This window comes from Macrotis lagotis, chromosome 1 (genome assembly GCF_037893015.1).
Source record: "Macrotis lagotis isolate mMagLag1 chromosome 1, bilby.v1.9.chrom.fasta, whole genome shotgun sequence".
Lineage (NCBI taxonomy): Eukaryota > Metazoa > Chordata > Mammalia > Peramelemorphia > Peramelidae > Macrotis > Macrotis lagotis.
The window spans coordinates 311,717,641-311,743,173 of NC_133658.1; the positions used below are offsets into that span (position 1 = coordinate 311,717,641).

Consider the following 25,533-nt stretch of genomic DNA (forward strand, 5'->3'; position numbering starts at 1 on the left):
CCTTGATTACATGTAATTTTTAATACTTCATGATCTGAGAAAGATTTATTTAATATTTCTACCTTTCTGCATTTTATTGTGAGATTTTTTTTTATCCCCTAGTACATGGCTATTTTTGTGTAGGTGCCTTGTACTGCTGAGAAAAGGCATATTCCTTTCTATCCCCATTCAATTTTCTTCAGCGGTCTATCATATTTAATTTTTCTAAAGTTCTATTTACCTCCTTAACTTCTTTTTTGTTTATTTTATGGTTACATTTATCTAATTCTTTTTTGTTTTGCTTTTTTAGGTTTTTGCAAGGCAAATGGGGTTAAGTGGCTTGCCCAAGGCTACACAGCTCCGTAATTATTAAGTGTCTCAGGTAGGATTTGAACCCAGGTACTCCTGACTCCAAGGCCAGTGCTCTTTTCTACTGCACCATGTAGCTGCCCAGATTTATTTAATTCTGAGAATAGAAGGTTAAGGCATCCTACTAGTATAATGTTGCTGTCTATGTTTTCTTGTAACTCACTTCATTTCTCCTCTTAGAATCTGGATATTATACATTTAATGCATATACATACATACATGTATAAAAATAAATTTTGATAGTGTTTCATTGTCTATGGTGCCTTTTAGCAAGATGTAGCTTCCTTCCTCATCTCATTTAATTGGGTCTATTTTTGTTTTTGCTTTGTCTGAGATCAGGTTTGCTACTTTTTTAACTTCAGCTGAAGTATGATATATTTTGCTCCAGTGTTTTACCATTAACTCTGCATATCTCTCTGCTTCAAATGTGTTTCTTGTAAACAATATATTCTGGCTTTTAATCCCTTCTGTTATCTACTAAATTTTATGGGAGAGTTCATCCCATTCACACTTGTAGTTATGATTACTAACTGTATTTCCCTCTACTCTGTGTTTCGCCCTTTCTACTTTTCTTTCTCCTTTACCCATTCCTCTTTGCTAGTATTTGCTTTTGATCAGTACCTTCCTCAATCTGCCCTTCTTTCTATAAGCCCCTCCTTTCCTTTTCTTTCCTATCCTGTTTCCTTGTAGAGTAAGATAAATTTCTAACCCAAACTGGGAGTATCTGTTAGTCCCTTTTTGAACCAAATCCTTGAGAGTAAGATTTTCTTTGTGCTTCTTTAAGTGATGTGATTTACTCTCTTCTGCCTTCCCCTTCTCCCTTTTCATGTCTTCAATTTTTTTTCATATTTTCACAGCATAATCAATTTATATCCACACCCTCAGTCTAAGTTTATTCCTTCTAACTCTCCTAATAGAAATTCAGTTCTCAAGAGTTCCACTATTATTTTCCTAAGTAAGGATATAAAAAGTTTAGTCTTATTGAATAACTTTTTTCTTGCCTGTTAGAATATCATATTCTAGGTCATCTAATCCTTTGTTGTTATAATTACTAAATTCTCCATAATTCAACTATGGTTCCTTGGTATTTGAACTGTTTCTTTCTGGTTGCTTGCAGTATTGTCTTACGCTGATAATTCTAGAATTTAGCTCCAAAATTCTTTGAAGTTTTTAATTTGGGATCTCTTTGGTAGCTGATCAGTGGAATCTTTCAAATCTTTCAAGGACTCTAGTCCTAGGTTATTAGGGCAGTTTTACTTGATAGTTGTTTTTTTTTAATTCTTCAAGGCAATGGGGTTAAGTGGCTTGCCCAAGGCCACATGGCTAGGTAATTATTAAGTGTCTGAGATCAGATTTGAACCCAGATACTCCTGACTCCAAGGACGGTGCTCTATTCACTAAGCCACCTAGCTACCCCTCCTTGATAGTTTTCTGAAAGATATTGTACAGGCTCTTTTTATGATCATGATTTTCAGATAGACCAATATTTCTTAAATTATTTCTCCTGGATCTATTTTGCAGGTCAATTGTTTTTTCCTGTGAGTTACCTTACATTTTCTTCTATTTTCCCAATCTATTGACTTTGTTGATGGCTTCTTGATGTCTTAGAGTCATTATTTTCCACTTACCCAATTCTATTTTTTTAAGGATTTATTTTCTTCAGGGGCAGCTAAGTAGAGCAGTGGTAGAGCACTGGCCCAGAAGAATCTGATTTCAAATCTGGTCTCAGAAACTTGATACGCATTAGCTATGGGACCTTGGGTAAGTCACTTAACCCCATTGCCACACAAATAGAAAAAAAAGAAAAAAGGATTTATTTTCTTTGGTTAGCTTTTGTATCTCCTTTTTCATTTGTCCAATTCTACTTTTTTTTTTTAAGGTTTTGTTGGGTTTTTTTGGCAAGGAAAACGGGGTTAAGTGTCTTGCCCGAGGCCACACAGCTAGATAATTATTAAATGTCTGAAGCCAGATTTGAACTCAGGTACTCCTGACTCCAGGGCTGGTTCTCTATCCACTGCACCACCTAGCTGCCCCCCAATTCTATTTTTAACAAATGTTTTCTTCAGTTCATTTTTGTGCTCTCTTTTCCAAGCTGTTAACTATTTTTTCCATAATTCTTCTGCAAAACTCTCATTTCTTTTGCTAGTTTTTCTTTTATTCCTCTTACTTGATTTTTATAGTCCCTTCTGAGCTCTTTCAAGAGATCAATTGAATTCTTCCAATTGAAATCAATTCATAGAGGCTTCACATGTTGGCATTTTGCCACTGTTTTAATCTGAGATGGTATTTTGACCTTTCCTGTTGCCAGAGTACCTTTCTATAATTAGAGTTCTTTTTGCCATTTTTTCCTGGTTATTGGCTTTCTGGGTCTAAGGCCTTGCTCCTTATGTTAGGGTGACCTGACCAGTCCCACCTGTTGTGCCAGCTCTAAGGGGCTCACAGTATACCTTCAGTTCTGGGGTTGGAGCCATCTCTGCTGGCCTGATATACTGCTGGTCTGCCTACTGGGACCCAGGGGCCACAGTCACTGATCTGTGCTATGGCTACTTCTATGCCTGCACTGGGTCTGCATTCCCTTTTTTACTCAAGTCCTGAAATCTCCAAGATATCTTGAGCTAAAAAATTGTTTCACTCCATTCTTTTGTGGGTTCTGTTATTCCAGGGTCTGCTTAAAGTCTTCATTTAAAGTTGTTTCAGAGGGATACTTGGAAAAGCTCAAGAAAATTCCTAACTTCTCTCTGCCATTTTGGCTCACCCAGGAAGCAATACTGTGTTCAAATATAGACTCAGATACTATCTGGGCAAGTCACTTAACCACTATTTGCCTCAGTTTCCTCATATGTAAAATGGGTGTATTAATAGTACCTACTTCTCTGGGCTGTGAAGATCAAATGAGATAATTATAAAACACCTAATATAATACTTAGGATAGAATAAGTGCTATATAAAATATTAGTTATTAGCAATTATTATCACCATCATTATTATTACTAACAAAGGAAAAAGATAAAACAAATCACCAACTAGAAGAGACTGAAAATAACTTTTTTTGACATCTCTAGGCACAAAACATAAATTCTTCTGATGTGAAAAAAATGGTAGGTGAAAGATAGGTTTTTCCCAAAGAAGACCTTTCTGAACTATAACTTCAGCTCATCTTGGGGCTGCACATAAAAACCACAATTGCACCCCAAAGTCAGAACCATCCCACTCAGCATGGAGAGCATGCATTACCTTAAGTGGTAAGTCCCTTCCTTCTGGCCAAAGCCACTACCAGGTACCACACAGATTCCAGTTTCTTCCAGAAGTTTCATACAGTAAAACATGTCTGGTGTCATCTTATGGGCCTAAAGAAATGCAGCAGAGTTAATGAGTCATTATTTGCTTTTACATACACACAAATACATAATTAAACCCAAAAGGATACTTCCCTACTCTTACTAGATCACAGAATTAGAGAAGTAAAGGACCTCAAGCATTCCCTTCATCTAATCCAACCCCATCATTTGGGAGGGGAGTAAAGTAAGGAGCAGGGAGGGATGGTGATTTGCTTCAAGTCACAGGAGTAGTGAGTGGCAGAAGGAAGATTCAAACCAAGGATGTGAAAAGAGCAGAAGAAAACAGACACATCTATCTTGTCTCCCAAGGCATCAATGAGATGCTATAAGTTAAAGATCAAAAGGCTTCAAACTGAGTGCAAAGAAACCCAAGTTCAAATCATAGCTTTATTATTAAATATTTGTGTGACATTGAGGCAAATTCACTTCTCTCTAGACCTTAGTCTCCTCATCTGTAAAATGGGCCATTGAACCATGAACTTAAAAAAAAAAAGCTGTACATAAATATAACAGTCTCCCTTGTAATCCAAAGCATTTTACTTTGAACATTTAAAAGCATTATTCGGAGAAGAGATCTGTTTATAGTCTTCACCAAGCTGTCAAAAGGGGTCCATGACACCAAAAAAAGTTAAGAAAGTCTGGATTAGATCAGCTCTCTGGCTCCTTCCAGCTCTAAATCTATGCTGTTGTAATTTTTCATCTAAGTCTCAGTTTCTCCATTTGTTGGGTATGATCTTTTTTTGTTTTTTAGGTTTTTGCAAGGCAAATGAGGTTAATTGGCTTGCCCAAGACCACACAGTTAGGTAATTATTAAGTGTCTGAGACCGGATTTGAACCCAGGTACTCCTGACTCCAGGGCTGGTGCTTTATCCACTGAGCCACCTAGCCGCCCCTGTTGGGTGTGATCTTGGGCAAGTAATTTGACCTCTTTCAGACTTGGTTTTAACTCTTATGAACTGCTTTAAGTACAGTTTCCCATTTTGTATCTGTTCTTCCTTCTAGGTTTCACTATTTCTGACAACTATGGTAATACTGCCTTTCATTCTCTCTCATGTGTAGAAGTTTAGGGTTCTCTGTGGTTTTGTTTAATTATATCTTATTTATTTTTTCCAATTAGCAAAAAAACCCCAAACAAACCTCTTTCCTCCTCCTCCTCCTCTGCAATTGTAAACAAAAGGAAAAATAAAACAAATTTCTCCATTCGAATCAGGTAATTATTTATATATTTATCAAGATATTATTTATATAGAATGTATGTAGATGCATGTGTATATGCCTTTTCCCATTTATTTATTTGCTTGTTTGTCTATTCACTGGGGCAGCTATGTGACATAATGGATACAGTCTTGCAGTCAGTAGGGACCTGAGTTCAAATTCAACCTCAGACACAAACTAAATTATATGACCCTGGGCATATCACTTAACTCTGTTAACTCATCTGTGAAATGAGCTGGAAAAGGAAATGCAAACCACTTCAATATCTTTGCCAAGAAAACCTCACATGGATCAAAGAGAGCCAGACATCAAAACAATTCAACTTTTGTGTGTGTACATGTATATATATATATATATATATATATATATATATATATATATATATGCATGTATGTGTATATTTGTATATATTCATATATTTATGTACACAGACACACACACACACACACACATGTCCTCTAGAATTTTGGTTAGTAATTGCAATGATAAGAGTTCCTAATTCTTTCAAATATGTTTTGTCTTTACCATATTGTTGTCAATGCATAAACTATTTTTCTGGATCTGTTCATATCACTCTGTAACAGTTCATACAAGTCTTCCCAGGTTTTTCTGAAACTATCCTTTGGGGTGATACTTGATTTTCCTTTACACTCTTCTCATTTTATATGATCCTGTTGATTCTGTCAATGCAGTATCTCTTAAATCTGTACCCTCCATTAAATTCTCCCTTCTGTAATCCTAGTACATGCCCTCATTATCAGTAGCTTGGACTATATTGCAATAGTTTTCATTATAGCTTCCTTAACTCTTCTCTGACATATTCCTTACATTGTACTCATCCACACACTGCCCTAGGCCCAACTCTTGCCTTCTTTACATCTTTGAAATAGCTACCAAAATAATCCTTCCTATCCATAGATTTTTACCAGACCCTTCTCTGCCCAAAAACAGTGGTTCCTTTCTACCTAATGACTTAAGTTCAAATTGCTTTATTCAGGGTGGCTGGGTGGCTAGGTGGCGCAGTGGATAAAGCACAGGCCCTGGAGTCAGGAGTACCTGGGTTCAAATCCTGTCTCAGACACTTAATAATTACCCAGCTGTGTGGCCTTGGGCAAGCCACTTAACCCCATTTGCCTTGCAAAAAAAAAAAAAAAAAACCTAAAAAAAATAATAAATTGCTTTATTCCAGTGTTCAAGGCCCTCTAGAAATTCATCTTTCCAGTTTTTGCTTGTGTTCTATTATTCAATTCACAGATTCAATACTCGAGCCAAACTAAATTATTTTCTGATTTGAACATACACTGTATTCTAATACTCCACATTAGAATATAAGCTTCTTGAGGGCAGGGGTTGGTTTTGCTTTTTCCTCTGAATCTCCAAGTGCTTAGCAGTATCGGGCACACCCTCAGTGGGCACACCTTGGGCCCACTGGTACATCAGTCCTTTTTCCCCTTCACTTCCTGTCTTATAAAGTCAGACACAAATGATACCACCTCCATGAAATTTTGCCTGTTCCCCCCTAGTTAGAGACAACCTGACCTGTCAGACCTGTTTGGAAGCTAATATGCTTGTCAAGAATGCTGCTCATCGGGATGGGAAATTCAGGGAAGCCTGGAAAGATTTGCATGAACTGATGCTGATAGAGATGAGCAGAGCCAGAAAAACACTGTACACCCTTAACAACAACATGGGGGTGATGATCAACTCTGATGAACTTGCTCATCCCTTCAGTGCAACAACCAGGGACAATTTTGAGCTATCTGCAATGGAGAATACCATCTGTATACAGAGAAAGAATTATGGACTTTGGACAAAGACCAAAGACTATTACTGTCAAATTAGAAAAAAAAGTGTTATATTATTATGTAATTTTACTATCTCATACTTTATTTTTCTTTCTTAAGGATATGATTTCTCTCATCACATTCAACTAAGATCAGTGTATAATATGGAACCAATGTAAACACTAACAGAATGCCTTCTGTGGGGGGTTGGAGGAGGGAAGCAAGAATGAGGGAAAAATTGTAAAACTTAAATCTCTCTTAAAAAAAAAAAGAATAAAGGGGCGGCTAGCTGGCGCAGTGGATAAAGCACCAGCCCTGGAGTCAGGAGTACCTGGGTTCAAATCCGGTCTCAGACACTTAATAATTACCTAGCTGTGTGGCCTTGGGCAAGCCACTCAACCCCATTTGCCCTGCAAAATCCTAAAAGAATAATGCTCATCATAACCATCTGCCTTGGGCTTTACCTTCACTGTTGGAAGGTGAGTTCCATGACAGCAGCAATCTTGTCACTCCCTTGAGTCCCAAACCCAGTACTCTAGACTCAGCAGGTGTTTGATGCTTCAATATCAATTTAATTCAGCAAGGATATATTGCTCACCGACAGTGCCAAGCATCACCCCCTACAGTAATATAAGTAAGATTTATTTGGCAATCACTCTCTAAGAGTTAACAGGAAAATCAACTTTCTCCAGTCCTAGTAAGAGCATCGATCAGAAATTCAAGCTAAATCTGAAACAGAAACATCCTATTCACAGCCCAGAGTACCCCCTTTTCTCTGGGGGTAAAACATACACTTCTGCCCAGTGGTAGTCCTTGTTCTAGCTATCATAGCATTTTACAATCATTTGTTTTAATTTTCTTTTTTTTAGGTTTTTGCAAGGCAAATGGGGTTAAGCGGCTTGCCCAAGGCCACACAGCTAGGTAATTATTAAGTGTCTGAAGCAGGATTTGAACTCAGGTACTCCTGACTCCAGGGCCAATACTCAATCCACTGTACCACCTAGCCACCCTTACAATCATTATTTCATTTGGTCCTCACAATGCTGGGAGGTAGGTGACTTGCCCAGGTCACACAGGTAGTTTTTGAGGCAGGATCTGAATTCAGATAAGAGTCAGAATGGGAAGGACCAACACACCTTAGCTGTCTCAATTGCCTTAGTTGGGATGAAGATCCTAGGAAAGGCATACATTGCTCCTTGTAAGGGATTACAGTGAATTCCTGGGACCTGGTTAAATAAATCTTCTGTAAGCTTGGCTTTTTCTGCAAGATTGTTCAGGACAAATTCCTTCTCCTGTGGAAAGAAAGGGATAGAAAAGAGGAAGTTACTTTGGGACACTAAAAGAATGACTACTCTCTAGAACTGCTTCCTTCTGTGGGAATAATACCAACAAAACTCTGGAAAGAGCCTTTTCCTCACAAGAACAAAAGGTTATATCCTATTACATGGTGACCTGAGGTTTATAAGCTAGAGAGGACCTTTAAAGCCATCTAGCTGTATCCTCCTCCCCATTTTACAGAGAAGGAAACTGAGCAGGGGGACGACCAAGCAGCTGATTGGAACAAGCCCAGTGGAGAATCCAAACCAGAATGCATTTACCACTTTTTAAAGAAAGCCATTTTCTGAGACATTCAGCTGTTCAAGGAATCAAAGAGGAGGAGAACACAAACTGGGAGATGAAGAAACCATGACATGTGGCAATGACAAGGGCACTATATTTGGGAAGCTTGGTGATAGGTTTGATCCCTGGCTCTGGTCAGGGTCTATTTAATTTTGAGACAAAGTCATTTCCCCTCTTTAGGCCTCAGTTTCCTTCTCTGTAAATGAAGAGACATTGTATTAAAGGATCCCTGAGGTTCCTCCTGGCTCAAGGCCTTATGATTTCATGTGTCCTGGAAACTTGGTCTAATTGTTAGAAATTTTTCTCCCTAGATGGCTGAGTCTAAATTTGCCTCTTGCCTCAAAAATATCAAAACTAAACTTTCCTCCACATAACAGTCCTTCAAATATGAACAAGTTAACATGTCACTCCTGAATATACCCAGACTAAACATCCCCAGTTCCCTCTGCTGATAAAGAAGGATGATATAGAAGAAAGACTGAAACCTCAGAAGACCTGGGTTTGAGTTCCAGCTCTATCACTGCGTGGCCTTGGACAAAGCATTCCATAAGGAATGTTTTCCTTATTCAAAAACAAAGCAAAACAAACTACTGGCTCTGCCTGCCTAGCTCACAGAGTTTCAGTGAAGCTTAAAAGAGAACAAGTTTATGAAAGTGCTTTTTCTTTATGACTTGATATAAACAGAATCTGTGGACTTAAAAAAAGTTCTGATAACTGTTTCTTACTGTAATTGATTCCCTTTGTAATCCCATGTACGTTATTTTCTGTATTTAAAAATATTTTGAGAAAGATTCCATAGGCATCACCAGATTGCCCAAGAACTCCATGATTTACAACAAGGTAGGAACCCCTGTTCTAGATAAACCTAAGTTATTCATCTATGCACCTGACACTATGAAGTAGGGATACAGAAGAGATTTTTTTTTTCAATTTAAGTCACCCTCTGGGGACTTCCAGCTCTCTGGGAAAAAAAAGAGTAGGAATGTATAAGGTTAGGGAAATGTGGAACCATGACCTATGATTGTGCGGTGTAATGGGAACAATCTAGGTTCGGGTACCAGTGGTAGTGGAGTGTGATGAGGAAAAGGAAGAATGTAGAAGAGCACTAAGTCTTTCACACACAAGGTAAGTTCAACCTCAAGAGGCATACTGCAAGAAGCCTGATCAGGGATTGGGATTCAATGCTCTGTTACCACCAAACAGAATTTTTGTTTTCTGTTAATACCAAGATGGAAGACATGACCATGGACTCTCTTCTATACCAAGATCAAAGACATGACCATAGACTCTCTCCTATATCAAGAAGTTAGATTCAATGACCTCTGAGATAACTAAAAGTTCCACAGTCCAGGTTCCTGTTTGCCTACAAAGGCATAACTAGATACCAGAAATGAGGGGGTCCATTAATACTCACCCTATTGAATTGCTCAAAAGACTCCTCTCCAGGCACAGGTGGATTCACAACAATATCCATAGCTGCCTGTCCAGACACTGGAGGGCAGAGACGGACAGATAACATCTTGACTAGTTGCCCCTTAATCTCCGGATGTAAATTGATCACCTCCATATAGCCCCCTCGGTAGCCACACCTAGCCAGGGAAAGATGGCATAAATTAGGATTAAGTCATGATTGACTGAAATCCAGTTAATCAAAATGGCCCTAACCATCCCTTAATTTATTATTCTAATTAATCAGTCAACAAACATTTATAAGATATGTCAGTTACAGGGTATAATTTCATGGAGTTTACATTCAAATTGGGAATATACCAAGTGCATACATGAGTATACCCAGAATAAACACAAAGGAGTTTGGGAAAGAAAGCGGCAGAAGATGGAGGGATTTCATAGAGCAGAGTTGAGGAGGAAGTGCATCCTAAGCATGGGCACAGCCAGGGCAGAGACGGCATTGGGTGAGAAGAACTGAGAGAAGGTCAGTGACTGGTTTGCAGAGTGTGGGAGGGGAAATAATTCATGGTATGACTTGAAAGATCAGTTAGAGTCAGACTGTGAAGAGCTTTCAAAGCTAAGAAAGAGCTTAGTTATTACAGAGGCAAAAGGGAACTCCCAGTTCCCTGAGTAGAAGTATGTGATGTGCTAAGAATCAAGCTAAAGTTAAATCACTTGAACAGAAGTGTGGAGGATGAAGGAAGGAGAGGCAGGGTTATTGCAAAAACATAGGCAAAGAGTCATGAGGGCCCAAGCTAAAGGGATGACTACTGAAGTACAGAGAAAGGTTCACATGCAAGAGATGCTGTATAGGTAATTTCAGGTTATAAAAACCATTTTTCAGGAGTTACCCCAAGTGAGCCCACATCCGGTCCAGTCTCCTAATTCTTCTTTATCTCTAGTCTCAGTCCTAAAAGATGACAACGAATGGGCAGAGGGCAGACCCTTAGACCGAGAATGAATAGGGACAGACCCTACTCCAATGCATTATTGACATAACTGGAGCAGAAGGTAACTTGGCCATCCAAGACTCTTTTTTTTACGTAAAAAGAGTTGAAAATATCCAGAACAGCCCATACCATGAGCATCCTAATTATCTAAAGTTTATTAGTATAATAAACTAACTGTAACAGGCTACAACTTATGACAACACTAAATTTGTCACTATTCATTAGTTTTAAATTACATAAAACAGCTCAGAGGAGGTTCCTAACTGTAGATCTTTTATTCACCTGGGTTTTAATATTTATTCAAATCAAAAGAGATTGAGAGGGAAGGAAGGAAGCTAGCTTAAAATCACCTGTAAGTCTGGTGTAGATACAAGTTCTGTTAATACTAGCAGCCCAGAGGGTTGGAACAGACCTTCACAAGCCCTTCTTCCCTCCTCCTCTTAAGTCATAAGGCCCTCCCCATCATATTCTACCCACCAGGAGCCAGCAATATTTCTGATTGACAAGTCTGCAAAAAAAGCCAAAGCTATCTCTGACTCCAAGGGGTCCTCAAGGGCTTACTTAAGGCAGCCCTGTAGCTAGAACACAACTTTCTATTGAACTACTTTGTATTGATTTTCTTTATACAGGGTATCCCAAAAGTCTGAGAGAAGTTTTAAGCCTCTCTCTGACTTAAAATGACTCCTTGTATTTATTCTATATTTACTTATTGATGTACCTTCTCTCTCCTGTTGCCTAACTTCAAATTCAGCACTCTAACCTAGAGGACCACTAAGCTGTTTTTCCATTTCTGCAGCTTATTGTTTCTCCCTTAGAATGCCAGCTCCTTGGGAGCAGACTATTTAATTCTCTGTGTCTGGCACAGGGTAGGCTCTTAAACACTAGTTAATTCATTCATCTAGTATTAGGTAGTATTAGGGTTATTATCCTAATACATCAAGACAAGTGGCCATCCCACCTCCATCAAATCCACTCCCTTCTGGGGCATCCTTCTCCATCCTTGGAAAGCTCTGTGGAGATGCCTTTAAATGTAGCCCAGCCTCCCTCTCTTCAGCATTCCACCATCACTCCTTGCTCTGTCCTCTGGAGACAAACAGATCAAATGGAAGCTTCTGCTAAAGTCCTCTCTCAGTTTTCTCTTCTCCAAAGCTAAACCACTCCACTTTCTTTAATCCATCCTTGATGGCAGTCCATGTGTTATCTTGGAGACCCTCCTCTGCCCATGCTTCAGAACTTTCAGATAAGCAGCAGCTCCCCTGGCAGGACAACTCATGACTGCTCTGGCTGGGGTTTGCTTCCCATGGCCTGGCTTCTGTTAAGAGTAGCTTCATTGTGCTGGGGCTTCAGACATGAAGGTTTCTGTACAGGACTGCTCCAAGATACAATACAGTTTAGCCCAATCTACTTTGGGGAGTAAACTTAGGGTTGGCTGGCCTCCTGACAAGGCTGCCCTGCAGTTTCCACAGCCAATGGCACTCAAGGGTCACCTGCAGCCTCCTCCCTGTCATGGGAAAGTGGAGCCCTTCAGCAGGGACACATAAGAATTCTTGGCTCCCTAGCTCACTCTTCTTCAGGTTTCACCTTTGTGACTGGGTCCTGCCTGGACCTGGACCCCCAAGTTTCCAGTAACAGCATCCCCCCTTTCCCATGTCCTGAGTTCTAGACTGCTCTATAAACAAGTCCTTCCAGGACTGAGGTCCTGGCTCCTTGCTCCAGTCCCGGTTCATAGGTTCCTACTATAACCTGTGAGAACTCATGTCAACCAAACCTGCTTGGGCCTCTATCTACTGTACCTTGTGTAGAGCAAATATTTAATAACTCTTTAGTTGAATTTGTCTATTGCCTGTGACAAAAATACTATTGACTAAAGCTCTCTGAGGCCCCCTACCAACCGAGGTGAGGCATTTCCTGCTTGCATGTCTCCAAAGTCTACTAACGCTATCCCTCAGTTCTATCTCACATGCACGCCCCATGGCTTTGTCTTCTCCAGGGCCCACAGGCCTTTCATCATGCACTCTAGCTGTCTTCCTGCCCTGCTATCATGCACATACCTAGTTTTCCTGCTTTCTACTTCTTGCTCTGGGAATAGAACTCAAATCCACACCACCAAAGAAGAATAAGTCAGTCAGTTTTTTAAAACTCTCTCACTATCCTTGTGATTTCTCCTTGCTCCTACCCTCTGATTCTTTGTGATCCCAGTTGGGGCTTTGTTGGCAAAGATACTCAAGTGGTTTGCTATTTTCCTCTCCAGCTCATTTTAGAGCTGAAAAACTGAAGTAAACAGGGTAAAGTGACTTGTCCAGAGTCAGTTACTGAGTGTCTGAGGCCATATTTGAATTCAGGAAGATAGGTGTTTCTAACTCCAGGCCTGGCAATATATCCACTGTGCCACCTAGCTGCCATATTATCTAATACCAAACTGGAAACCCTGTGAATACTAGTCCAGCAAAGAACTACAGGTCTGTTGTCTGAGGAAAAGCTTAATTAAATTTGGAGAAGCTCATTATCAGGTCACAAAAATTCTGCAAGACTATATATTAAACTATGAGGTACTGCAATACACATTAATGGAAGGAGGGCTTATTCTGATGGAATTTTTGAATTATCAGGAGTACAAGATTAGTTGTTTTGTCCTGTGCTCAAGTGGGTCAACTCCAGGGCAGTGCAGGTGAAGAAAAGTCCTTCCATATCCCTGAATAAATAGCAAAAAAGCCAATGTTGACATACTCGCCCATGTAGCCTTTTGAAGTGGAGTGGAAGGATGCAAGCTCCACATTACTTGAATACTCTGGTCCCATCTCATAGAGAACCTTCTTGAAGGAATGAAATTGGCAGTCCTTGGAGTATACATTGTCCTGGTACACCTGATCAAACAACCAAGGGGAAACACAGTCAGTCAATGCAGACTGAAATGAACAGAAGTGACAAACAAACAACTTTTGAAAGATTTCAGACGACCCATGATGAAAAATGCTACCCACCTCCTGTCAGAGCTGATGGACTCAGGGTACAGACTGAGGCATGGCTTTTGGACATAGCCAACTTGAGAATTAGTTTTGCTTAGTTATGCATATTTATTTCTCTTTCTTTTTCAAAGAAAGATAGAAGGGGTGAGAAATAAGGGAGAAGTTAATTGAAAAAAGAAAAAAAATTTTTTAAAAATATCCAAAGATGGAAACACCACAGGTTCATAACTCTGGAGCTGAAAAGGACTTCAGAGGCCTTCCAGTCCAACTCCCTCATTTTACAGATGAGAGAAATGAGTCCAAGGAAACTTAAGGGGCTGGCCCAAGATCACCATGAGCTCTGTGGAGTATGGAGAGGCATTCCTGAGGTGGGGCCTGCTGCAGGGGAGACAATCATGACATGACACCCACCCAGTCAGCATTCACACCCAGTCCTGAAGGGTATCAGAAAGATACAACAAAGACAGCTTGAGTAGAGCAACCACCATCTGCTCTATGGCCAAGAACAGATCCTAGGTGATGGAAGTACTTCTAGGGGTTAAATTGAATAAGTCCTTGAAAAACCTGAGGGGAAGGAAAGAAGACTTGAAATGCCTACATTTTTAGTGTGGAAGGGGCTTTGGGCATACACTGATAAAACTACAGGAGCCCAGGCATCTAAATCACTTTATCTAACAAGCCAGTAATTCATTAAGTTTCTAAGAAGTATATAGGGTCCTGGAAAGACACTTGAAGTTGGAGGTCAGAAGACCTGCGTTCCATTCTTGATGGTAACAGTTATTGCATGACCAGAGATAAGTCACTTAACATTTGAGACAGAAACCTTGATAGAATTATACCTCTAGCTACAGACAAGTCTGGTTATAAGAAAAGGACTCTTTACTAAGAATGCTATTGGATACATAAGTTCTGAACCTAATAATAGTGACACAAAATAATGGATGTAAGACTCTCTGAAAGCTAGGAAGTCTTGCACACATATAATTATTTATGTGGCTCCACAATATAATTATTTATGTAGCTCCACACCCAAGACCAGTCTAAGATACAGCAGGGCTGAAAGAAAAAAGTGTCCAGGCTTCTCTTACCTCATCAGCCAAAAGGAAGAGTTTCTCTTCCCAAGCAAAGTGAATCACTTCTTCAATGCACTTTCTGCTTTGGACCTGACCTGGAAGGATCCCATCCAATCAAAAAAAAGAACCAAAATATATTTTAGGAATAAGGAGAAATGTTACAAATAGAGGCAGGGCAAAAACTGAGGGAAAAGAATTAACTCAGCTACCTTCTTGTCAAGTCATATGGATTCCCTTATTCCTACTTAACTACAAGCCAATCTATACTCAAAAACAAATTATTACTGCCTCCTGATCAACATGTGTTCATCCAAGGGACTCTCCTGAAGGTGCTGAGTGCAGCATTACCACAGGGGAGCGTTCCAACTCTAAAAGAAGGTGCTCAGAAGTCACATGAGTGTTCTGTTTGTCTTTCATATTTAGACTTAGCACCTTAGACCTAAGTTATTTAACAAGTATAACTTTCTCAAGTCTGAAAAGCCTCAGCTTTTTACAACCTGTCACTATTTTGTGGCAATTCAAGTTGGTGGTGGCTATGAAAACTGGGCCACAACAGACAGGGTTTGGGGGGGCATAGTTTTTGAGGTCTACTTAAAGGCATACAAAGGTCTTGTTTGGAGTCACTGCTTTAAAAAAAAAGCTACAGAAACATATGGTTAGCATATCCTTCCTCTTAACTGACAGGTGATCTTACTTTTTTTTTTTTTTTTTTTTTTGCAAGGCAATGGGGTTAAGTGACTTGCCCAGCTAGGTAATTATTAAGTGTCTGAGGCTACATTTGAACTCAGGTCCTCCTGACTCCAGAGCCAGTGCTCTATTCACTACCCCACCTAGCCACCCCTGTTCTTACTTTTAAAATAAATCAAGTAACTGCCCTTTTCTTCATCTAAACTGTCAGTTTTCTTGATTGAAAGATGGGGATAATAATAATATTAATACATACAGAGAAAATGTCATAAAGATCAAATATCTGTCACGTGCTTAACCCTAAGCCCAGCATAAAGTAAACGCTTTGTAAATATAAGGCATTATTATTAATTATCATTATTATTACTACTCTCAAAATCTCTTTATAATGTCAAATTTTTTTTTTGCCTCTTTCAGGTAGTTGTAAATAAGGAGTAAAGTGATTAAAAATTTGTATCATAGCTTTCCAAGGGAGTAAAGAATTAAAAATCAAGTGGATGTCCATTAATAGACGAAAGACTGAATAAACTATTCTACTGAATGGAAGGGGATTTATTGTACCATAAAAAATGACCAATGCAAGGAATTCAGAGAAATACAGGAAAACTAGTATGGCCTGATTCAGGGAGAAAAAGAACAATAAATAAAAAGAGCATAATGTAAATGAAATCAAAATGAAACAGATTAATTGTAACAATCAACTGGACTTGTTTTAACAGCTTTTCTTTGTTATAGACTCTAGTGACAAAACAATGGCCCCCACCAAAACCATAAAAACAAAATCTAGAATGATAAAATAGCTGAGTCCGTCAGAATCCAACTGGTGCTTTCACCTTGGTGAAGCAGCATTTTCTGCCCTTGAGAAAAAGATTCCCGAATGAACTCAGACACATTTCAGCTGCTGCACATTTTATCTCTAAAGAAAAAGGGAACAGTGCTGCTCATTTAATGGATTTTTCAAGCTGAGCAAAAGAAATGTGAAGCTAGCAGCCTGAATAGACTCAGGCAGTATTATATACATATATATATTTAAAACAACTCTTTCAACCCTTGAAAAATCTGACTTTTTTCAAATGGCATTTCTTTTAAAAAATGTATTATTGGGAGCAGCTAGGTGGTGTTGTGGATAGAGCACCAGTCCTGGAGTCAGGAAGACTCAAGTTCAAATCTGGCCACATAATAATTGCCCAGCTGTGTGACCTTGGGCAAGTCACTTAACCCCATTGCCTTAAATAAATTAATTTAATTTTTTTAAAAAAAGCAGGAAAAAATACTGTTAGCTATTGCTTTGATAAAAGGTCATTTCCTGGTGAGTCCTACTCCACCACCCTTACCCATACAGTTAAACATTCTTAATACTGAGGATGAAAAAAGTTAAACTAAATCTACAAACACAACAAAAACATCAGACTGATTATGCAACATTCTGCACCTGTAGTCCCCTACCTCTTTGCAAATGAGCAAAGTCACATGGCTGCTCTCATCAGATCTCAAAGCATACACTAGGTTCTGGACCAAGGAGGCAACAGACCCCCCACTGTTAACACAGGCTCATAAAAAAACAAGTAAGAATTTGAAAATGGAAGGGAAAAGCATATAAATCATTTAAACAACCAATCAGATTGTGTTTTAATTGATAAGTTCCTTATTAAACTGCCTCCAATTAGGCAATTGTTTGTAGGGGCAGACAGATGACCTGACCTGAAAACACCTCTATTGATTTGCTCTTAGTGATTTAATGGGACATACAGAAGCTGCACCCAAAGGTGTCCCCCTGCTGGTATCCAACATCTACTATCAATAATCTGTCTGATCCTGGAGAAGTCGTTCAGCTTCTGTGAATTTTAAGTCCCAACTAAAATCCTGTCTTATATAGGATACCTTCTCCAACTCCTCTTAATTCTAGTGCCTTCCTTCTGTTAATTATTTCCTAGTCATCCTGTGTATATAAGCTTGCTTTATATATATTCGCTTGTATATTGTGTGTCCTCCTCCCATTAGACTATAAGCTTCTTGAGGGCACAGGATGTGTTATGCTTCTTTTTGTTTCCCCAAAGCTCAGAACAGTTGTGGCACATTGTAGGCACTTAATAAATGTTTAAAAACATTTTTAGTGTCCTCATTTGCAAAATCAACCAGTATCTATTATCTTTCATATCTTTCATAGACAATTTTTTTGATAGGAGATAACTGTGCTACAATATTGTTGTGATATAGAAAATGATGGGGAGGCTGATTTAGAAAAACATGGAAAAACTGACTAAGGAAGAAAGATGCTATCCACCTTCAGAGAGACAGATGACTGGAGAAAATAAGTATAGTGCATTCTTACATATATGTCTATATACATGTGTTCCTAGATATCTATGTATGTATGTGTGCACACACATATAAAACATACATGATACATACAAACATATATTTCCATGCTTAATCATAGCTTTTTTTAGGGTAGAGAGGGAAGGGGGGGAGGGAAAGAAAAGAAAAACCAACAAGAAGCAAAGCTGGGCAGCTTTGAAAACAATGTGTAATATTTATTATAGTTTTCTTGGAATGGAAATTTATTGTTTTATATTGAATCCTCTTTTGATCTACTATGTACATGGAAATGTTTTTTTTTTGTATTTAAGTTTAAAATAAATTACCAAAAAATAATGAAATGAAAAAAATCAAGAGATTTGCAAAAAAGAAATTTAAAAATTACTTTTTAAACTATAAATTGACATTAATTTAGTCTTGGTGGGGGAGGGCAATAGATCTATGATTTTATTTGTGGGAGGAAATATCCTTGACCAAGGAAGATTATCAACTCTGCTGCTGGACTTAGAGAGTCACACCCTTCCATTATCTCTTCAGTTTTGTATAGCTCCATTCATCCTAGGACCCTCATTTGATTTCCCCCTTCCCTCAGAAAGCATAAAAATGTCAAACCTCATATAGCACTTAGACTGAGCTAAAAACTTGCTCCATTATGGCCATAAGAAGTAAAGCTACTGAATGAAGTGAACAGAACCAGGAGAACACTGTACACAGTAATAGCTGCATTGTGTGATGATCAACTATAATAGACTTAGCTGTACTCAGCAATCCAATGACACAAGACAATTCTAAAAGACTCATGATGGAAAATGCTATCCACATCCAAAAATAGAACTATGGAGTCTGAATGCAGATCATATCAAACTATTTTCATTTGCTTTTGATTTTCCTTTCTCATGGCTTTCTCTTTTGTTCTGATTCTTTCATAACCTGACTAATGTGGAAATATGTTTAATTTGATTGTACATGTATAACCTATATCAAATTGTTGCTCACTACCTTGGCACATTGGGGAGAGGGAAAGGGAGAAAATTTTGAATTTGAAACCTTACAAAAATAAATGTTGAAAACTATCTTTACATGTAATTGGAAAAAAATTAAAATACTATTAAATGTAAAAAAAAGGTGAAACTATGTTTTGATTAAGCTGAAAATAATAGTTGTCTGGTTTATTTCTTCAACACCATTTACCTGTGGGGTTTCCAGGGTTGATGATGCAGAGGACTTTGGGATTACAGTACTCCTTGGCTTCAGTTACTGCCCTTCGGAGCTCATTTACATCCAGAGCCCAGCAGTTTTCTTCATCCAGGTAATAGTTCACCTGGATGGCAGCCAACTCCGAAATGACAGCTGAATAAAGGGGATACTGAGGTATGGGGATCAACACTCCAGTACGGGACTTTCCTCCACCAGACACCAGAAGCTTTAGAACTGTCTATAAGGAGGAAAGTGAGTGGGAAGTGAATTAGAGTCTTTTTTTTTCATACTCACCTATTCCTGTTTACCTTTCACAAACTTAGGCCAACCAACCAAACTATAGTTTTGTTCAGGTAGTAAGAAAAACTTCTAACACTCCCATACAATGCCTGGAAACTGTACACAGCTTAGACTATTAGAGGTAAAAGGATCTTTGGAAATCATCTAAAATTCAATCCCATCCAGGAAACTCTTAGGGCATAGTTTGATCTTTTTTTTTTCCTTTCAGAACCCAAGAAAAGACAAATGAAAAAAGCCTTAGCTTCAGAACAAAAGCAGCTTATTCAGTACCTGTAGAAGGAAAAACTTCCTACTAATAGCAATGATTTATAAAATACTTTAAGGCTTGCAAAATACTTTACTTATGTTATTCTGTTTGTTCCTGAAACAGAATTTGAAATTGTCTTCCTGATTCCACCACTATCTACTTACCTATGTCTTTTGGGAATTAACTCTTTTGGAATGTAGAGGGGATTGCTAACTCTGCTAGTTATATTGTAGAAGGAATTCTTTAAGAGGGATAGGTGGGTCCAGGGAGCTTTTTAGGTCCCTTCAAACTCTGGTTCTGGAGGATTTGCATTTAAATTCTACCTATGATGTTTGCCATCTATAGGACTTTCAATAAATCACTATCTTCCTGAACCCATCTATAAAATGAGAGGGGAGGGCACACAACTGGACAACCTCTAAAGATTCTTCTTACTTAAAACCTTATGTTCTTGAATTAAAGAAATGTTTTACATATAAAAATAACATTAGTTGTAACTAAATTCATATAGAGAAACAAAAAGTCAAGAATATCAAGGGATTTAATGAAAAAAAGTACAAAAGAAGGTGGCTTAGCCTTAGCAGATCTAAAATTATATTATAAAGCATCAGTCATCAAAACTGTTTGGTATTCACCTCACACCTCTCAGATGGGCCAATATGAGCAGAAAGGACAATGATTAATGTTGGAAGGAATGTGGGATATCTGGAACACTAATACATTATTGGTGGAGCTGTGAACTGATCCAACCTTTCTGGAGAGAAATTTGGGATGATGCCCCAAAGGACAACAAAAATGTGCATACTTTTTGACCCAGAAATACCATTACTGGGTCTAGACCCTGAAGAGATCATGAAAAAGGGTAAAAACATCACTTGTACAAAAATATTTATAGCAGCCCTGTTTGTGGTGGCAAAAAAATGGAAATTAAGTGAATGTCCTTCAATTGAGGAATGGTTTAACAAATTGTGGGTATATGTATGCCATGGAACACTACTGTTCTATTAGAAACCAGGAAGGATGGAAATTCAGGGAAGCCTGAAAGGATTTGCATGAACTGATGCTGAGCAAGATGAACAGAACAAGAAAAAAAACATTGTACACCCTAACAGCAACATAGGGGTGATGATCAACCTTGATGGACTTGTTCTTTCCATCAGTGCAACAACCAGGGACAATTTTGGGCTATCTGCAATGGAGAATACCATCTGTATCCAGAGAAAGAATTATGGACTCTGAACAAAGACCAAAGACTATTACCATCAAATTAGGGGAAAAAAACCCATTATATTATTATGTAATTTTACTATCTCATACTTTATTTTTCTTCCTTAAGGATACGATTTCTCTGTCATCACATTCAACTGAGACCAATGTATAACATGGAACTAATGTAAAGACTAACAGAATGTCTTCTGTGGGGGTGGGGGAGGGGAACAAGAATGGGGGAAATTTGTAAAACTCAAACTAAATAATATCTTTCTTAAAAAACTGTCAAAAAATTAAAAAACTGTCTGGTATTGGCTAAGAAATAGAGGGGTGGAGCAGTGGAATAAACTAGGTGCAATAGCAGGAAATGATTATAGTATTCTGCTGTTTGATAAAGAACTCATCTTCTGAGATAAGAACTCTCTGATAAAAACTGATGGGAAAATTGGAAGTTAGTATGGAAGAAACTTAGATTAGACCAACATCTCACATCCTATACCAAGATAAAATCAAAATGGATACAGGATTTAGACATAAAAGACAACATTATAAGCAAAGTAGGAGATCAATGAATAGTTTACCTGTCAGATCTACAGAAAGGGAAGCAGTTTATGACCAAGGAAGAGACGGAGAACATCAATAAAAACAAACAATAATTTTGATTACATTAAATTAAAAAGCTTTTTTCACAAACAAAACCACTATAACAAGAACAAAAGAAATGTAAATTGGTAAGCAATTTTTACAACTAATGTTTCTGACATTTCTAAATGTCAGAATGGACTCATTTCTAAAAATGGACTCATTTCTAAAATATATAGAAAAAGTTGTCTTATGTACTACATAATTTTACTATGTCAAATATTTTATTTTTTCCTCAAGATTATGATTTTTCTCTCAACATATTCAATTTTGATCAATGCATAGCATGGAAACAATGTAAAGATTATCAGGCTGCCTTCTGTGAGGGGAGAGGGAGGAGGGAAGGGAGGGTGAGGAAAAAATTAGAAAATTCAAAACCTTACAAAAAATGATAGATAGAAACTACTATTGTTATATAACTGGAAAACAAATAAAATATTCATAATATATATTAAAAAAACAATAGTATTTGAGATGTTCAACTGCATGATGGATGCAGCTCCTCTCAGCAGTTCAGACATCAAAGACAACCCTGAGAGACCTGCTATGGACAATGCCATACACATCTAGAGAAAAAATTGCAGTCCAAATGCAGAGCAAAGCACACTGCTCAATTTTTTAAAACTTCTTTTATGTTTTTTCTTTATCAATTTTTTCCCTTTTTCCTTGGTTCTAATTCCTCTTTCACAACAAGACTAATATATAAATATGTTAAACATGAATGTACGTGTATAACTTTTACCAGGCTGTTTGCCACCAAAGGGAGAAAAGAGGGAAGGGAGGGTGGTAGAAAAATGTAGAACTCATAAATTTTCAAACGAATGAAGGTTGAAAAACTACCATTGCATGTAATTTAAAAAATTCAAAAATTTCAATTAAAAAAATCTATGATCAATAGTAAGGAGAGCCTGTCCTCAGCCCCACAGCAATATCATCCTAATCCACCAGAGGGAGTTGTAAACCCTGTTTTTCAAGTCAGAGAACAATGTGGGCAATGTGGGTGTAAAACACATGTTGAAACCATGTGAAAGAAAAATCCCTAATTCAGGGTCTTCCAAGGGGTAGATAATTCATTCAGTTAAGGAGCCAAAAGCACATTCCTAGTGGAACAACCTCCCACTCTGTACACAGGCTTGTGTTCTCTTTTGTTCCTTCCCACACTGGCTGGGTAGAGTCAGAACTTTTAAAAAATAAACTACGAACACAATCTATCAAAGAGCCATGCATGACAGAGAGTGACTATAGACAGCCGGTTTCCTTGTCACTGCCTACTGGCACATCTTCTGGGATGACATAGGATATTCCTGACAGTACAGAGTATCTGAAGCTAAAACTGATCTCTGATCTTCCTGACCCCAGGATGCCTCCAGACAGCTGGGTGGGGCTACAGAATGAAACAGGATAGAGGTCTGAACTTTCATCTAAAATGCTAGGGGTTTCTAATCTTAACTGGGGGCTCTGAGCTTCAAGAGAATTTTTTTGACAATTTTTTTTTGTTGCTGTAAATATCCCAAAGAACATTAGGCTAGCTAGATGGAACTGGGGAGAGAAGGATGGTTCTGGAATCAGGAAGACTCATCTTCCTATTTTTAAATCTGACCTCAGACATTTACTGTCTGTGACACTGGGCAAGACGCTTAATCCTATTTGTCTCAGTTTCCTCATCTATAAAATGAGTTACAGAAGCAAATGGCAAAACTATTCCAGTGGTCTGAAGTGGGCTCACAAAGAGTCAGACACAATTGAAAAATGACTGAACAACAAAAAGTAGTTTAAACTTGGATGGGGGTTGTCAAACATGTTCAGCTTCAAATGAGTCTGGGAATCATTGGCAGTTTGGTGAAGAAGGATGGAAACTGGTGAGACATGGGTATTTTGTTTTTCTTTTGTAAGAGTGGTAACTCATGAGTAGGTTCTACTCTGCCTCCTGTCCAGCCCCCTTAAGAGAAAGCAATATCTCTCTGAAATTCCAAAACTATTTCTTCCTTTTATTTTCACTTTCTACCTATATAGCCTATGTTGTCCAATAATACTAAGAAGGGTTACAAGAACTTCAAGAGCCTAAAGCTAGAAAGGTCTTTTGGAGGCCAAACCTGCTTTACAGATGAGAAAAGTGAGGCCCAGAGAGATTGGGTGACTTGCCAAGGTCACACAGCCCATGAAGTACAGGGGCATTCTCTTTGAAATCAGGGCACTTCTGTCTGTCCATCCTTGGCACCCAACCCTGGGCTTGGATCAAGGAGGTAGGTAAAGGTTTTCAGATTTATTACTTCAAACCATTCCATACTCTAACATTCTGTGGCTCTACTCTCTCCCCGAGGGGCCTGGTTCAGAAATGGACTTTAAAGTTGCATGCAGGGGCGGCTAGGTGGTGCAGTGGATAAAGCACCGGCCCTAGAATCAGCAGTACCTGAGTTCAAATATGGCCTCAGACACTTAATAATTACCTAGTTGTGTGGCCTTGGCAAGTTACTTAACCCCATTGCCTAGCAAAAACTTAAAAAAATAAAAAATAAAAAAATAAAGTTGCATGCAGGTAAAAATCACTCAGAAAAAAAAAATCAGACCAGGACAAGTGAAATGGTATCAAGACATTCTTACTTATTGTCTAAGTAATAATCACTCACATTGATATAGAGCTCTAAAGTTAGCAAAATGAAAATAAATATTTCCCAAACCTAGTACCTCCTTAACCAGTTTTCTCATTCATTTGTGAAAAGAGGATGTGAACTAAAAAGCTTCTGAGATTTATGAGTTCTTTTAAGCCTAACAACTGAGAGGTAGGTTCTATTATCACTCCTATTTTACAGATAAGGAAACTAAAGTCCACACAAGTTAAATAAGGGACTTAGCCAGGTTACACATCTTGCTAAGTGTTGAGTGTAAATTTGAAACTAGGTCTTCCTGACTCTAAGGTCAGCCTTCTTTATCACTGTACTTTGCTGTTTTTCAAAGAGCTAAAGAGTCTTGTAAGGCTGCTGGGACAGGTTGTGTGGATAAGTGGATAGTTTCTTTCCCCTTCTACCAGCCTCCCTTTTTCCCTCTCCCTCTTCCCAACACACATTACAAATAAGGCCAGCACCTACAGAAATGCCATCGCTAGCTCCAGTAGTCAGGTAAATGTTGTCTGGGTCTGCAGGCACACCACCGTCTCTCCTCTGGATATACGCAGCCACATCTTCTCGGATGCAGTTGACACCTTGGCTTGCACTATAGGCCCCTAAAAGACAACAACCAAATGCTATTACAGAAGCACTTTAACTACTCTAAAAGTATTGCATGTCTGGCCTGCCACAACTAGACCTGAATGACTGAATGGAAAAAAACAAAGGTCTATTGGACAAGGCCAGCAAGTTCATGTTCTAGTCTTGATCACCTCCCCCCATCAATTCTGAGTGGCCTCAGGTAAATATTTATTTCCCCCCAAAAATTTGGGGATAATACCTATCCTATTTATCTCCTGGGTTAAAAAGACCTTGTATTGTTTTCTAATCAACTGAACAAGCATTTATTAAGCATAGAGACACAAATATAGAAATAAAATAGTCTTTATCCACAAAGAATCTATATTCAATTAGGATGAGGGAAGAGGAGGGAATGGGAACTTTAATTCTTCCTAAAGAATTGGGTTTTTAGGGGCGGCTAGGTGGCGCAGTGGATAGAGTACTGGCCTTGGAGTCAGGAGTACCTGAGTTCAAATCCAGACTCAAGACAATTAATAATTACCTAGCTGTGTGGCCTTGGGGAAGCCGCTTAACCCCATTGCCTTGCAAAAAAACTTAAAAAAAAAAGAATTGGGTTTTTATTTGGCCTAACCTGGGGTGTTGGACTGGCATAGTACAAACCTGCCAATGTAGGTCTCAGAGAAGCAGCCTACAGGCTCGAAGAGCTTCATATTGCCCTCCAAGACTCTCTCTGAGACCATAAACTGAAGGACACTTGCAGATCTGCACAGAGTCACTGAGAGGAAGGCTCCTTCCCCTGGGAAATCCCCCATAACAAAGAAATCACAGATTCTGTTTTTGGCAGTACAGTTAGTCTCATCACCTCAACTAATCTGTGAGCTCCCCAAAGACGCCTTCTCTGATTTCTAGAGCCCCCAAAGTTTAGAACAGAGCGTGACAATGTTCAGTGGTCAGTGGAGAAACTGATTGGTTGGGTCAGTTGTTTATTAGCATTAGGAAAGCAA

At 38.6% G+C, this 25,533-nt stretch overlaps 1 protein-coding gene across 1 annotated transcript in view; it reads right to left on the minus strand.

Moving 5' to 3' along the window:
- The window catches only part of GPT2 (glutamic--pyruvic transaminase 2), a 60,213-nt gene that overhangs the window by 12,083 nt on the left and 22,597 nt on the right, over positions 1-25,533 (minus strand). Inside the window, exons 4-10 of the mRNA XM_074211424.1 lie at positions 24,431-24,564; positions 18,941-19,184; positions 14,759-14,838; positions 13,432-13,568; positions 9,720-9,894; positions 7,822-7,977; positions 3,583-3,695 (exon numbers count right to left, since the gene is read on the minus strand). Of these exons, the coding sequence (XP_074067525.1) occupies positions 3,583-3,695; positions 7,822-7,977; positions 9,720-9,894; positions 13,432-13,568; positions 14,759-14,838; positions 18,941-19,184; positions 24,431-24,564 (1,039 nt within the window). The remainder of the gene's footprint in view (positions 1-3,582; positions 3,696-7,821; positions 7,978-9,719; positions 9,895-13,431; positions 13,569-14,758; positions 14,839-18,940; positions 19,185-24,430; positions 24,565-25,533) is intronic.